This window comes from Vigna unguiculata, chromosome 4 (genome assembly GCF_037176805.1).
Source record: "Vigna unguiculata cultivar grain cowpea cultivar isolate G323 ecotype 2 chromosome 4, ASM3717680v1, whole genome shotgun sequence".
Lineage (NCBI taxonomy): Eukaryota > Viridiplantae > Streptophyta > Magnoliopsida > Fabales > Fabaceae > Vigna > Vigna unguiculata.
The window spans coordinates 8,320,793-8,333,509 of NC_140795.1; the positions used below are offsets into that span (position 1 = coordinate 8,320,793).

General features: G+C 29.1%; 1 protein-coding gene, 1 non-coding gene and 1 pseudogene across 2 annotated transcripts; all 3 read left to right on the forward strand.

Moving 5' to 3' along the window:
- The first annotated feature begins 3,020 nt into the window (after window positions 1-3,020).
- LOC114182583 (receptor-like cytoplasmic kinase 176) lies at window positions 3,021-4,141 on the forward strand. Its single transcript, XM_085671844.1, has 4 exons — window positions 3,021-3,087; window positions 3,140-3,456; window positions 3,665-3,832; window positions 4,004-4,141. The coding sequence occupies exons 1-4, from the start codon at window positions 3,021-3,023 to the stop codon at window positions 4,139-4,141; spliced, it is 690 nt and encodes a 229-aa protein (XP_085527970.1).
- Window positions 4,142-4,413: 272 nt separating this feature from the next.
- Window positions 4,414-4,777, forward strand: LOC146886725 (receptor-like cytoplasmic kinase 176 pseudogene; annotated as a pseudogene).
- A 4,021-nt stretch (window positions 4,778-8,798) lies between these two features.
- On the forward strand, window positions 8,799-8,870 carry TRNAK-UUU (transfer RNA lysine (anticodon UUU)). Its single transcript has one exon. It is a non-coding gene; the product is annotated as a tRNA-Lys (tRNA).
- Window positions 8,871-12,717: the final 3,847 nt, after the last annotated feature.

Below are 12,717 nucleotides of genomic sequence, written 5' to 3' on the forward strand. Positions count from 1 at the left end.
TATCTTTTTTAAATTTAATTATTTTTTTCAATATGTATAATTTAAATGTGATAATTGATACTCAAAATATGTTAAAGAAAATCAAAGTTTACAAATTACAAAACAGAGAAAGAGAATCCTTCAATGCCTCATTCCAACGATATATTTTTCTCATTCCTTACCTTCAATTAGTCGTTGTGGTCACGAGAAGCCAAGTTTGAGAAAGTAAGTATTCATGAAGCGCAACAAATAGACTCATTCATAGCTATAAAAATAAGACAATTTTCATCCGATGGGTTTGACCCAGTTCAGGCCCACTAATGGTTTGCCCTAAACAACTTACTCATTATAATAATTTATAAATATTTTCTTTATTTCTTTCTTTTCCTAATCTCCATCTCATGCTCTAAATCATGATAGGTTGATAAGTAACACAGCCAAAAAAAGAGAGTATTGTTATGATAATGTTTTCTTTTTGTCTCATCATTTTGTTTCACGGCAATGCGACTTTTGACGGCATAGTTAGCGATAGTTAGCGATACTTGATAAGAAAGTTCGTAAAATTACAACTCTGTTTCGGAAAAGTCTATTCGCAAGTAATGTCAAAATAGTAAGAATACTTCTAATGCTATGTTTAAATGTATTTATTCTACTCCATTAACATCTGGTTGATAAAGCTTTGAGATATTCACGTATATTTCTTAATTATTATTTGGAGTGGAAATTTTTATAGAAAAAATATGCAACAAAAACAATGTTTTCTGTTTGACTTCAAATTCTTTACATAGAATAACGGACCAGATAAAGTTTGGTTACGTGCCTTTATTTAACTACTTTAATTAAAAACACAATGTCGTCCAAAATAAATCTTTCTCTCCCCTCATATTTTAGTGCCAAAAATAGGCTAGTCAAGGCATTCTAGCGCTCTTTTATATTATGATAAATAAATAAATAAAAGGCGCAACGTGCGTAAGTGTTTATTGAATTGATGATATTTGACAAGTAATACCAAATCTAATGGTCTAAGCGTGTATTTATTTTTAAATAATTTAAATTATATTAACTTAATCTGCATGTCCTGAAACTGGTCAACAATTTTTAACTACGTCCTGAATCATTTTTTACAATTAAATCTCTAAACTTATATTTATTTTCTAATGAATTTCCTTCCTCCATTTTCCCTGTTACATGCAGAGACTATATACAACAACAAAAAGAGAAAGATTTATGTGGGTCTTGCACCACAAAAAAAGTCTTCCATTCAGATTTAGGCATAAACACGGTAGAAGAAAGCTTTTCTAGAAACGAAAGACAAAAGCACTTTGATTTTCATTTCTAAATTTACAATATTCATATCATCCATTTGTTTCTTTCTATTTGGAAAAGAATGTTTCGATTTTATAGTGGCTAAGATAACACTCTCTCTTTTAAAATTTGATATTTCCATCATTTTTTTTAAGGTTAGAAGAAAAAAAAACTTATATAAATTAATTTTAATCTTCATTTCTAAACTTGTTAGAAGTCTCACATCGACTAAAAATAAGACAATCTCATAATATATAAGTGAGGGTGCAAACCTTATCTTATAAGCTAGTTTTATGGGTTGAGTTAGACTTTAAACCCACTTCTAACATAGTATTAAAGTCATTGTTCGATTTTGTGGGATTGAGTTAAATTTTAAACCCTTTTCTAACAAAACTACAGGAAACGTTTAGGTGAGTAATCTGACCATGGACATTTTCTCTTCATCTCTTTTCATTAACTTTCCTAAACTAAGCAACACATCCATAATAAGAGTGAGAGGAGGAAGTCAAAGCAAAGCAATTATGAAGTCTTCCCTTTTATCCTGCAACTTGCTCCCAGCCGTAACCTAGGGTGGCGGCCACGACAACCCTGTTCTTATTAATCCTTCTCGATGGTCTAATAAAGTACATGAAATTTCCAAGAAAAATAGCCACATCACAAACCATAACATAACATCATTCACACCAACACACCAACACACCACTAACTTTCCAACTCAATATTGCCTTGTAAATTCGGCAGATAATACACAAGTTCATGCCTGACAGCTATCTTTCACGTCCAAACTTTCTTCCTTTCACACGTGCAACTCCTTTTCTTCTCTTCCAAGCCTTTCTTTCTATCCTCCAAATTCAAAACTTCAACTTGTAGCAGCTGTTGATTACACTGAAGAAAAAGATACAAGAGGGTACCTTTTTTTTTTTTCTTTAGCTCTCTCTAGAATAGTGTTCATGGGTTGCTTCTTTAGTGCTCCTCCAAAGATCAAAGCCGAGAGCCCTCCACGTAATGGTATCATTCTTTTTCTGCTCTTCCCACCTCCTTTTTCTTAACTTGAACATCTTGATTCTGAACTGTGTTTGCTTATGCTGGACACCATTTCGATTGGAGTTTTGAAAGTTCCAAATTTGTGTGGTTTTGTGAATAAAATTTTGCTGCTTGTTTGTGTTCGATGTTTGACTCAAACACCGTACAAGACTTGCTTCGGATGAACGATACGTGATCAGTTGTGCGCATCCAAAGCAAAATATAAAGACTTTGATTTAATTGGCACAGATTGATCAACGAAATTAAATAAAAATACAAACACCTGATATCAAATGAGATTTTTTTTATTGGTTGGAATTGCTTTCTTTTATTTGCAGTGAACTTGGATCCTCTACACATTTAAAGGAACTAAGGATCCGAAAATTGTTAAATTCAGTTCAAAATTACAAGTTTAAGATGCAACAGAATAAAGACGGGTGTGATTTATGCAGTTCACAAGAGAACTCAGAGATATGATCTCTTCAACCATTGGTTTTAGAAGTTTAAAGTATAGAAGAAAGACAGAAAATTTTGACAATATAGATTATTCCATGTTTGTTTTTTAAGATGTTTTTGGTATGCAAGATTTTTCGTTTCATGCCGTGTTACATAAGACTATTATAATGTCACACAACATTTTCTTATCCTTAAAAAGGGGAACTGTGTATGAGAGAAGTATGAATGTAATTGCAGTGATAACATTACAGACATGAATGGTAGAAAAACTGTTTCTGTACCCCTTTGACTTATGTGGTTTTCTGAATGAAGCAGAAAGTAGAAGTTAGTAGAGTGCTTGTCTTGAGTGAATGATGTTCTGTTCTGACATGAGCAGGTTTGAATTCAAAAGATGGTGGCAAAGAAGAGAATGATCTGAGTGTGACGGTGTCCTCTTCATCTATGCTTCTAACTCCTCAGAATGAGGTTGAGATATTGGAAGCCAGCAATTTGAAGGATTTTGCATTCAATGAGCTAAGAACTGCTACAAGGAACTTTCGTCCAGATAGTATGGTAGGTGAAGGTGGGTTTGGTAGTGTGTTCAAAGGGTGGATTGATGAGCAGACACTTGCCCCGACTAAAGCAGGCACAGGAATGGTCATTGCTGTCAAGAGGCTTAACCAAGAAAGCAACCAGGGACACATTGAATGGTTGGTGAGTGTCTCACTTTCACTTCGCATTTCCTTTCACAATTTAGAACATTCAACAATGGTGAGGAGTTTCAGTGATGCTCAATTAATCAGAAGTAATTTGTAATAAATTTCAATCAAGAATGAAAAGTGTGTCCAAAAGAGTGTCAGAGATGTGTTCTTAACATTAGTCTTTTTGTGAATATTGTAACTGATTAGCCTGTATTATGCAGACAGAAATCAACTACCTGGGGCAGCTCAGTCATCCTAATCTTGTGAAGCTAATTGGTTATTCATTGGAGGATGATCACCGGATTCTAGTGTATGAATTTGTGGCCAAGGGTAGCTTGGATAATCACTTGTTTAGGAGTAAGCTTCTTTTTGAGTTGCTTTTCTTACTTGTTAGGACCTTAAGCTCCTCATAGTGATGAAGTAGATGTAATATTTAGGGACTTCAAAACTTCTAATATCTTACTTGATTCTGTAAGTGAAATCACATTGATCATACAAGAGTAAGAGATAGGTTTATTACTTAGCCCTGGCTTTCTAAAATTGGTTTTCGTGAATGACAGAATTATAATGCAAAACTCTCTGATTTTGGATTGGCAAAATATGGACCAGAAGGTGACAAGAGTCATGTTTCTACAAGAGTGATGGGCACCTTTGGCTACGCTGCTCCTGAGTACATTGCCACAGGTAAATATGGGTGAAAAAGTTTCTACACAAACATTTTTAGGAAAAGATTTATTTTTATCTGAGAAAGACTTGAACCAACAATCTCTTTCATCCTCCCTTCCTATCTCTTCAGTTCTCTTGAGGACAACCTTGTAACTTTCGAATGTTAGTAAAGAAAGTTTTCAACTTTACTATTAAATCACCTTTATTTCTAGGAAAAGATGATCCTTTATGTTAACCTTCTTCGAATTGTGTATGTTTTGAAGGTCACCTAACGAAAAGGAGTGACATATACAGTTTTGGGGTTGTTCTTCTGGAACTTATGTCAGGAAAACGTGCATTGGACAACAACAGGCCAAGTGGGGAACATAATCTAGTTGAATGGGCGAAACCACTTCTGATAAACAAACACAAGATCTCCCAAGTGATGGACGCACGTATAGAAGGGCAATACTCAAAGCGAGAAGCAAAGAGAATAGCTCACCTTGCAATTCAATGCCTCTCCACAAATCCAAAACTTAGACCAAACATGGGTGGTGTGGTGAGATCATTGGAACATCTTCAGGATTCCAATGACACACAAATAAATGGTCATAGCTCAAGCAGCGGTGGCACTCCTATTTCTAGCTTGTCTCCTTCTCCTCTTCGTACATAGGAGACCAACTTTATGATTTGCGTTGTTTTCGAGTAATATATAGAGATGGCACTTTGTGTAGCATGAAATGAAAGCATGCATGCTTGTTACTTGTACAGATTTTTATTTCTTTATATTAGTAAGAGAATTTTTAGTTATCTTCCATTCTCACTTTTTTTTTTCTCCCACGCCTCAACTATCTTTCTTTGAACATGTGGCAAAATTTGAATGAGAATTGCATAGTTCTGGGACCATGTTTGGAAACTCCTACCGAATTGAAGAATTACCTTGAGAATTATGTGCATCGTTATGCTCTATTTCCACTGCTTCCAGTGGTCCTATATCATTTACTTTTTTTTAAATATATAAATATGTAAAATATTTTTAATTATCCATGACTTTAAAATATTTTTAATTACCAATTTTATTTATTTGGAGAATTTGAAATTTTTTTTCAAGAAAAACGATAAGTTGTGATAAAGAAATTAAAAAAAAAATTGAAATTGAAAATTTTTAAGCAGGGATTTCAAATAACTAAAATAGTACAATTTAAAATTCACTTAAAAAAGAAAGAAATTAAAATTCTCAAAGTCGTAAAATTGTTCATTTGTTAGAAAAAGAACGTTATATGTCTAAAAAGTTAAGTCAAGCAAAAGATCGAGATGAGTCGATTCAGATCGAAGGTCGAGTCAGGCTAAATGTCGAGTCAGTCCAAGTTGAGTAGAAGGTTAGGCTTGGATGGTTGGGTCAAAGGACAAGTTAGGTCAGATCAGATCGAAAGTCGAACTGATTCAAGTCGAGTCGAGCCGAAGGTGGAGCCAATCTAACCCAAAACGGACCGAAAAACAAACTATGTCACCCCAGGTCGGTCCGAAGGTTGAACCAGATTGAAGGTTGAACCAAATCGGACTAGATCGTGTTGGACCAGCTCACTTCAAGTCAAATCTACTTATATATTGTAGTTGGTGCAATAGTAAAACAATAAATCTATTAAATTAAATGATAAATTTTGTTAAAGTAATCTTATCTCATATTTAAATATCATCTTAAAAAGTAAATTTTAAATTTAATTCATAAAATTAAATTATAAAATAAGATTTAGACTCGCTCCTACATTGTTATAAATTCACACGTGAAATATCAACATATTTTTCATTCTTGGAAGATCGAGGAGCATCGTCATGAACGCCGATGCCTTCAACATTTGACTATGGACCAACCTTCATAACGTCACATTATAATTCATGTTACAACTTTAAGTAAATAATAATTAGTCCAATTTTAGAACCGTTTTAATTTAATTCCACATGAATTGGACCAAACTGGGTCAGAATGTGGCTCCTTCACTCGCATGCATGCCCCTTTTGAATCAACTTTGTACATTTGACTGTTGAATAGTAAGATTCCCAGAATCTCCTTCAATGCTTCAATTCCACATTATTACATGTTCAAGAAAATAACCTCTATATGCTTCAATTTGAACCCTTATTATATAAATAATGTTCTTAAAATGCTCTTTTAAGCCCTAACTTTACATGATTAATTTAAATATCTATCACTTGATGTGAGACTAGTGTCAATTATCTGTGATTCAGTGTTGTGTTGAGTTTGGATTTTGGGAATACTAAGGTCACGGTCTCAAGAAATTTTTACAGTGCATTATTTTCTGAAATGATAACAGCGTTAGAAGATAATTTTATATTATATAAATAAGATACAAATCTTATTTTATAAGTAGATTTTGTGAGATTGATAAATTTAAAATCCAATTTTTTTAACATTCTGTTCCTAAAAATTTATAATAGTAATAAATTTTATTATAATAATAGTTAGATAAAAAATAATTAAACTATTCTTTTATTATCGTAAAAAAATGTAAAAATATATGCGACGTGAGGATATATTTCTAATGATTAAAATAAAATGAAAAATTTATGGTTGATTATTTTTTTTCATTTTTAGTATTATTATGTGTGAATGAAAGAAAAGGAAAAAATATGACAAAGAAGACGATGCGGAGAATAATATTAACAAGAGAGATGAAGAAAAAAATATCAAATCTTTAATTCAATGTCTATCCAATACTAAAAATATATTTTTTTTAATATAATAATTTTAAATAATTTTTTTCCTGTTAAGTGTTAAAAATGTGTTGAATAATTGAAAAACATACATATAAGATTTTTCAAAAAAGTAATCATATCCGCTGAATACTTTTTTTCTGACATGTAGATAGGAGGAATATTCCTTAAACTTCTCTTTTAAGAGTGTTCAAAAGCAAGACATGTGAACTTGACTTGATTGATAGCTATCGACAAAAAAGAGAGTTATAGTGAATGGTATTACAGTTTTGCCCCCATATTTTGAGATCAATTACCACAATTTAAAATTGTGTTCTTTTATATATTTTTTTATCACTGCAACAACTTTTCTTAACAAGTGTATGTCTAATATCTTGAAAGTGTAAAATATTTAAATTTTTAAAATAAATAAGAAGTTGCAGAAAATTTTAAAGTTTATTAATTCGAATGTAGGTTTCAGATTGTCATTGTGTGGCGAAGTTAATTTCATAATTTTTATGTTTTTTTTTTCATCCATTGGAAAATAGGATCATATATAGAGATAAATTTATTATTTTATTAAGCCATCAAATTATTAGTATGTATTACCAATCTTTCAATTTATTATCCTCTTGAAGATTAACCTCATAAATGATTAGACCTGAAATTTCCCAGTATCAAAATTAAACAAAACTTTATTAAATATATTTTTTAATTAAATTATATTGAAGGTCCCCTTAAATAATACATTCAAAACATTTTGGTTCAAGAGGTTTTTTCTTAACAAAAATATAATAAGTCATTCCACACCTGAACTCGAGTTTATCAAATGAATTTTTACATTAATTCAATTCAAATACTATAATATCACCAAATACTATGATGTAACTGATTTTAAAAAAAAGTAATAATAGGAAAAGCATCTTATTGTACTGGATAACCTATTATTGACATTTAAATATATATAACTTATCTTCAAATTGAAGAAAAAAAAAGGAATTTTGTAACATTTCTATTAGTACAGAATATATGTTAATTTTGAATTTGTATTGGTTGAAATTATTATGTTAATTTAATATTTTACTTAAAGAAGTGACATCTACTATCATTATAATAAAACAAATCGATAAGAATATTATTTAAATATCTTTATCTAAATTTCTGACATGTGTTTATTTTATTAGTTTTTTAGTCATTTACTAACTATCAGTACTGAATTGACCCTACTTATATGACATGTATCCAAAACTTTAGTGATTTAAGAGCTTTGTATCAAAAGAATACTTGAATTGACATAGTTAGTCTCTATGTATCTCACTTTGTTCATTTTGAAAAGTGGTTTTTCTTGTTTTCTTTACTTTGACAAATTTTTAGGCTATTGGAAGAATGAACTTAGTTAGTGTACAAGTATAAGGATAATGATATTTTAATTTATTTTTTTATTATTTTTAACTCATCATTTTTTCATTAAATTATCATATTATATTATTAAAAAAATTTCAAAATAAATACTTTAATAATAATTAAAGTAATAGATTAAAATATTATTATCTAAAGTATAATGAATTATTATCCAAAGTATAATGAATTATAATGGAAGCTTTCATTTTATAATCTTGGAACTTGGTCGAAATAGGTTCGAATTATTTTCAACCTCCACCTTTGATTGCAGGTCATTTAATGAAAATAACTAAATCAAACCTTTTAATAAAATAAAAAATGAATTAAGAAAAAAAATCATATTAAATTAACCCACAAATATTAAAACTAAAATACTAATTAAATTTACCAATTATTATGTTAATGAATAAGATAAAAAATAAAAAAAACTCCACTTTTTTTATGTCAGTGATTTAATTTTTATTGTTTAAAACAATAGAAAATATAATACTCGAACTTCAATCATAATCTATCATTAAATAGTAAGTTTCACAAGTTAAAACATAAGAAAAATGCACATAACAGAGTTATATAAATATAAAAAATAATATCATGTGTGCCGTCTTAGCTCAGTGGTAGAGCGCGTGGCTTTTAACCACGTGGTCGTGGGTTCGATCCCCACAGACGGCGAAAATAATGAAATTTTTATTTTCAGATTTTTGTATTATATTTAGTTAAACTTATCGTTACATATATATGGTTTTCATATATTTCTGTTTGCGGGGATAGCTCAGTTTGGAGAGCGTCAGACTGAAGATTTGAAGGTCATGTGTTCGATCCACGTTCACCACAAATTTTGAATTTATAATAGGTCAAAATTACTATTATGATATTAAATGCTTATAACGAACAAGCATAATATCCACTTAAGAGAATGATTCATGACTTTTTATTATATGAAATTGTTTGATACATTTTAGTAATTTTAAAACTTAAATAACGTTTGATTTTTAATATGTGCGATGATTATTTTATTTATAAAGTAGTTAAATTTTTAACCCCAAAACTAACAATTCATATCATTTTTTGTCTTTTTCATCAAGTGTTTTAAATTTTTAAATATCATCTTTATCATCGATAATATCCACTTAAGAGAATGATTCATGACTTTTTATTATATGAAATTGTTTGATACATTTTAGTAACTTTAAAACTTAAATAACGTTTGATTTTTAATATGTGCGATGATTATTTTATTTATAAAGTAGTTGAATTTTTAACCCCAAAACTAACAATTCATATCATTTTTTGTCTTTTTCATCAAGTGTTTTAAATTTTCAAATATCATCTTTATCATCGATGAACAAATTTACTTTTTTATACAAAACTCAAATTTACGATATTTTGATATTATTGTTTACTAGTTACACAATTTGGTATATTTGTCAAAATGATAACAATATTCATTAAATAAATATTTTCATCTCATTCATCCACTTTCACACTTTCAATAATATCACTCTTTTATAGAAAAAAATTCTGTAAGATGTTCTTCAAAATTTATATAAAAACCGACAAACTTGCTCAACATGTCTTGTTACTCGCTTAGAAAGTTACCTTTGGAAGACTCTCACTCAACGACTAAATGGGTCACACAACGAGTCGAGCACGAAAAATAAAACGTACTCTACTACCTCTCTACAAAACTCAAGTTTGACTTTCGCTCAAAAAAAGTCTGCTCATCAAGTAAGCAAGAGAGCATACATCCCTAACTTTTTGCCAAAGTCAAATATAACACTCGTGGAAAATGGGCTTGATTAGCAAGTTTGCATAACGCAGACTCAAATTTTTGTATAAAAAAGGTTCATAGACTTTAATGAATGTTTTTATCCTCTAACTAAAAAACAATGCCAATTTAATCAAAATTACTCGCTAAAAACCAAGGATGCCACTCCATATATCAAATCCAAGTTTTCACAACTTAGAGGTTAATTCAACAATTTAAACACATGCTTACTTATTTATCAATTACTCCTCAAATATATCAATTCAACCAATGTTATGCACAAATTCAACATTCAATTCACAAAGATACAAACAGTTAATTTATACCATACAAATCAAACATGCAAAAGACTACAATTAACTTTTATCATGGTTAAACAACCCCTAATTTTACAAATGTTTCTTACTCTAATTCTCAAATAATGACCTAACTAGACAAATAAAATCCTAATTAAAAATTTAAACATATCACTATTATCACATAGCAATATAGATTCATATTAGAACATTTTATCGAGTCACATGCGCTTCCTTTACAATCCATATGCAACTCGGAGTAAAATCATCTAAAAAAATAATAAAAAGTAAACTTACTCTATTTTACACTCTAATCGAAGATGTGTAATTTTTATTGTTTTTTATCCTAAAAAAAGAGGTAAACTTGAAAAAAAAAGATATCTATAAAAGTAAAAATAGTAATATTCACAGCGATACATGATATTTATAGACAATATTAACACTATTTATACAAATATAACATAGAAAAATGTAAATTAATTTAACACAAAATAAAGATTAATTAATAATAAGTAAAAACCAAAATGGATAAATTTAATAAATTTAAAAACCAAATTAATAATTAAACTAAATATTATTATTCATTTAAAAGGTTGGTACAGTACTGAACTCAAGGAGATGACGATGATTCTGATGTATGGAACACATTTATAATCATGAAAGTAAGTAAGGAAACATGAAATAAAGTTTAAACAACCAAGAAATAGAAAATTTGCATGTTAGAGCAACATCAACGTCAATTGTCTAAGATATGCTTCTAAACTCGAAAATAGAAGTTCTATTTCTAATTCAACTAATTCTTAATTCCACATGCTAAGGTTCATTTTTGTGTTCTTTAGAATATAAATGATCACTTTGGATTCACTAAAATTGAATATAATTCCATATTTGAGTCTGGTAAGGTAGCAAAATCAAGCATCACTTCCATAAGAAATGAAAATCAAAATATGATTTAGGAGAAAAAGAACATAAATGTAATAACAGATAATAGCATAATTGAACGAAACATTACACTTAAAATGAAAAAATAAATAAAATTGAATCGGTAGAATTAAGTGAAAAAGGTAGAAGAACATAAATCAACTTACGCATATCCAATTAAAATGAAAGGAAGTACAAAATACTAAAACTCTGAGTGCTAGCTCACTTTGAAGTCAAGAAAATCTCAAGCTCCAACAAATTAAATTATACTTAAAACGAAAAAAAAAATTAATGAAATTGAATTGGTAGAATTAAGTTAAAGAGGTTAAAGAACTTGATATCAATTTAAAAATTCAATTAAAATGAAAAAAAGTACACTAAACAAATCCTCAACTTCACTACACCACATGTAACCACAAACACTAGATTTAGTTCCCATTTCAGTCGGCCTTTTCCGAACAATCCAGCTTTCATTCACAACAAACTAAACTTAACTAAACTAAATCCATTAAAAAAAAACACTGGAGATCAAACTAAATCAATGCTAAAAATCAAACAAAAAAAAAACTTCTTTCTAAAGAAATACATAATACATAATAAAGGACTTGAAACCTCTTATTAACAAACTTTAAACTAATAACAAAAGAGGAATTTATACCTATAAATTTCATTGGTATATTTAATTAAGGCATAAAACTTGGTTAATAATTTGTATTTTATAAAAGTCATTATTAATGATAAAATATCAATTGTTTCGGTTTTGTATTCACTACTTAAATATAAATAATTTGTTTTTTTATTTAGTTTTAATATAAATATTATTAATATAAATAGATTGTTTCATGTATTATATAGGAAGCATGGAAAATTCTTATACCATGAATTTTTCATGAATTGATTTTGGTATAAATTTTCTTTGTAAAATACGCATTTATTTGATAATATATTGTAATCACTAGTTAGGCTCACAAAAATATAACTTTTATAAATTTAGAATCTATTTAAAAAATTATTTACAAATGTTCCAATTTATATAAAAAGGACACTACCAATCCATCCTAGGAAAAAAATCTAAAATAAAAGAGCCCAACTTAAATTAGGCTAAGCCCATTAGGGTTGAACATGTGCACAAGATATGATTCCAAATCCTAATTCACATAATTTTTGGATGCGGCTGTCTTAGAATCTATTTAAAAAATTATCTACAAATGTTCCAATTTATATAAAAAGGACACTACCAATCCATCTTAGGAAGAAAAATCTAAAATAAAAGAGCCCAACTTAAATTGGGCTAAGCCCATTAGGGTTGAACATGTGCACAAAATATGATTCAAAACCCTAATTCACATAATTTTTGGATGCGGCCGTCTTCTAGTGCATCAACAACTAGTAATCTAATGCTATAAATACACACGAAATGGATAACACTAAGAGAGTACAAGAAGAATCTCACATACCTATAAAGATTTTTTAGAGAGTGGTGTATTAGTTGTCCATTTGATATCGGTAGAGAACTTGTAGCCTACAAATAGAG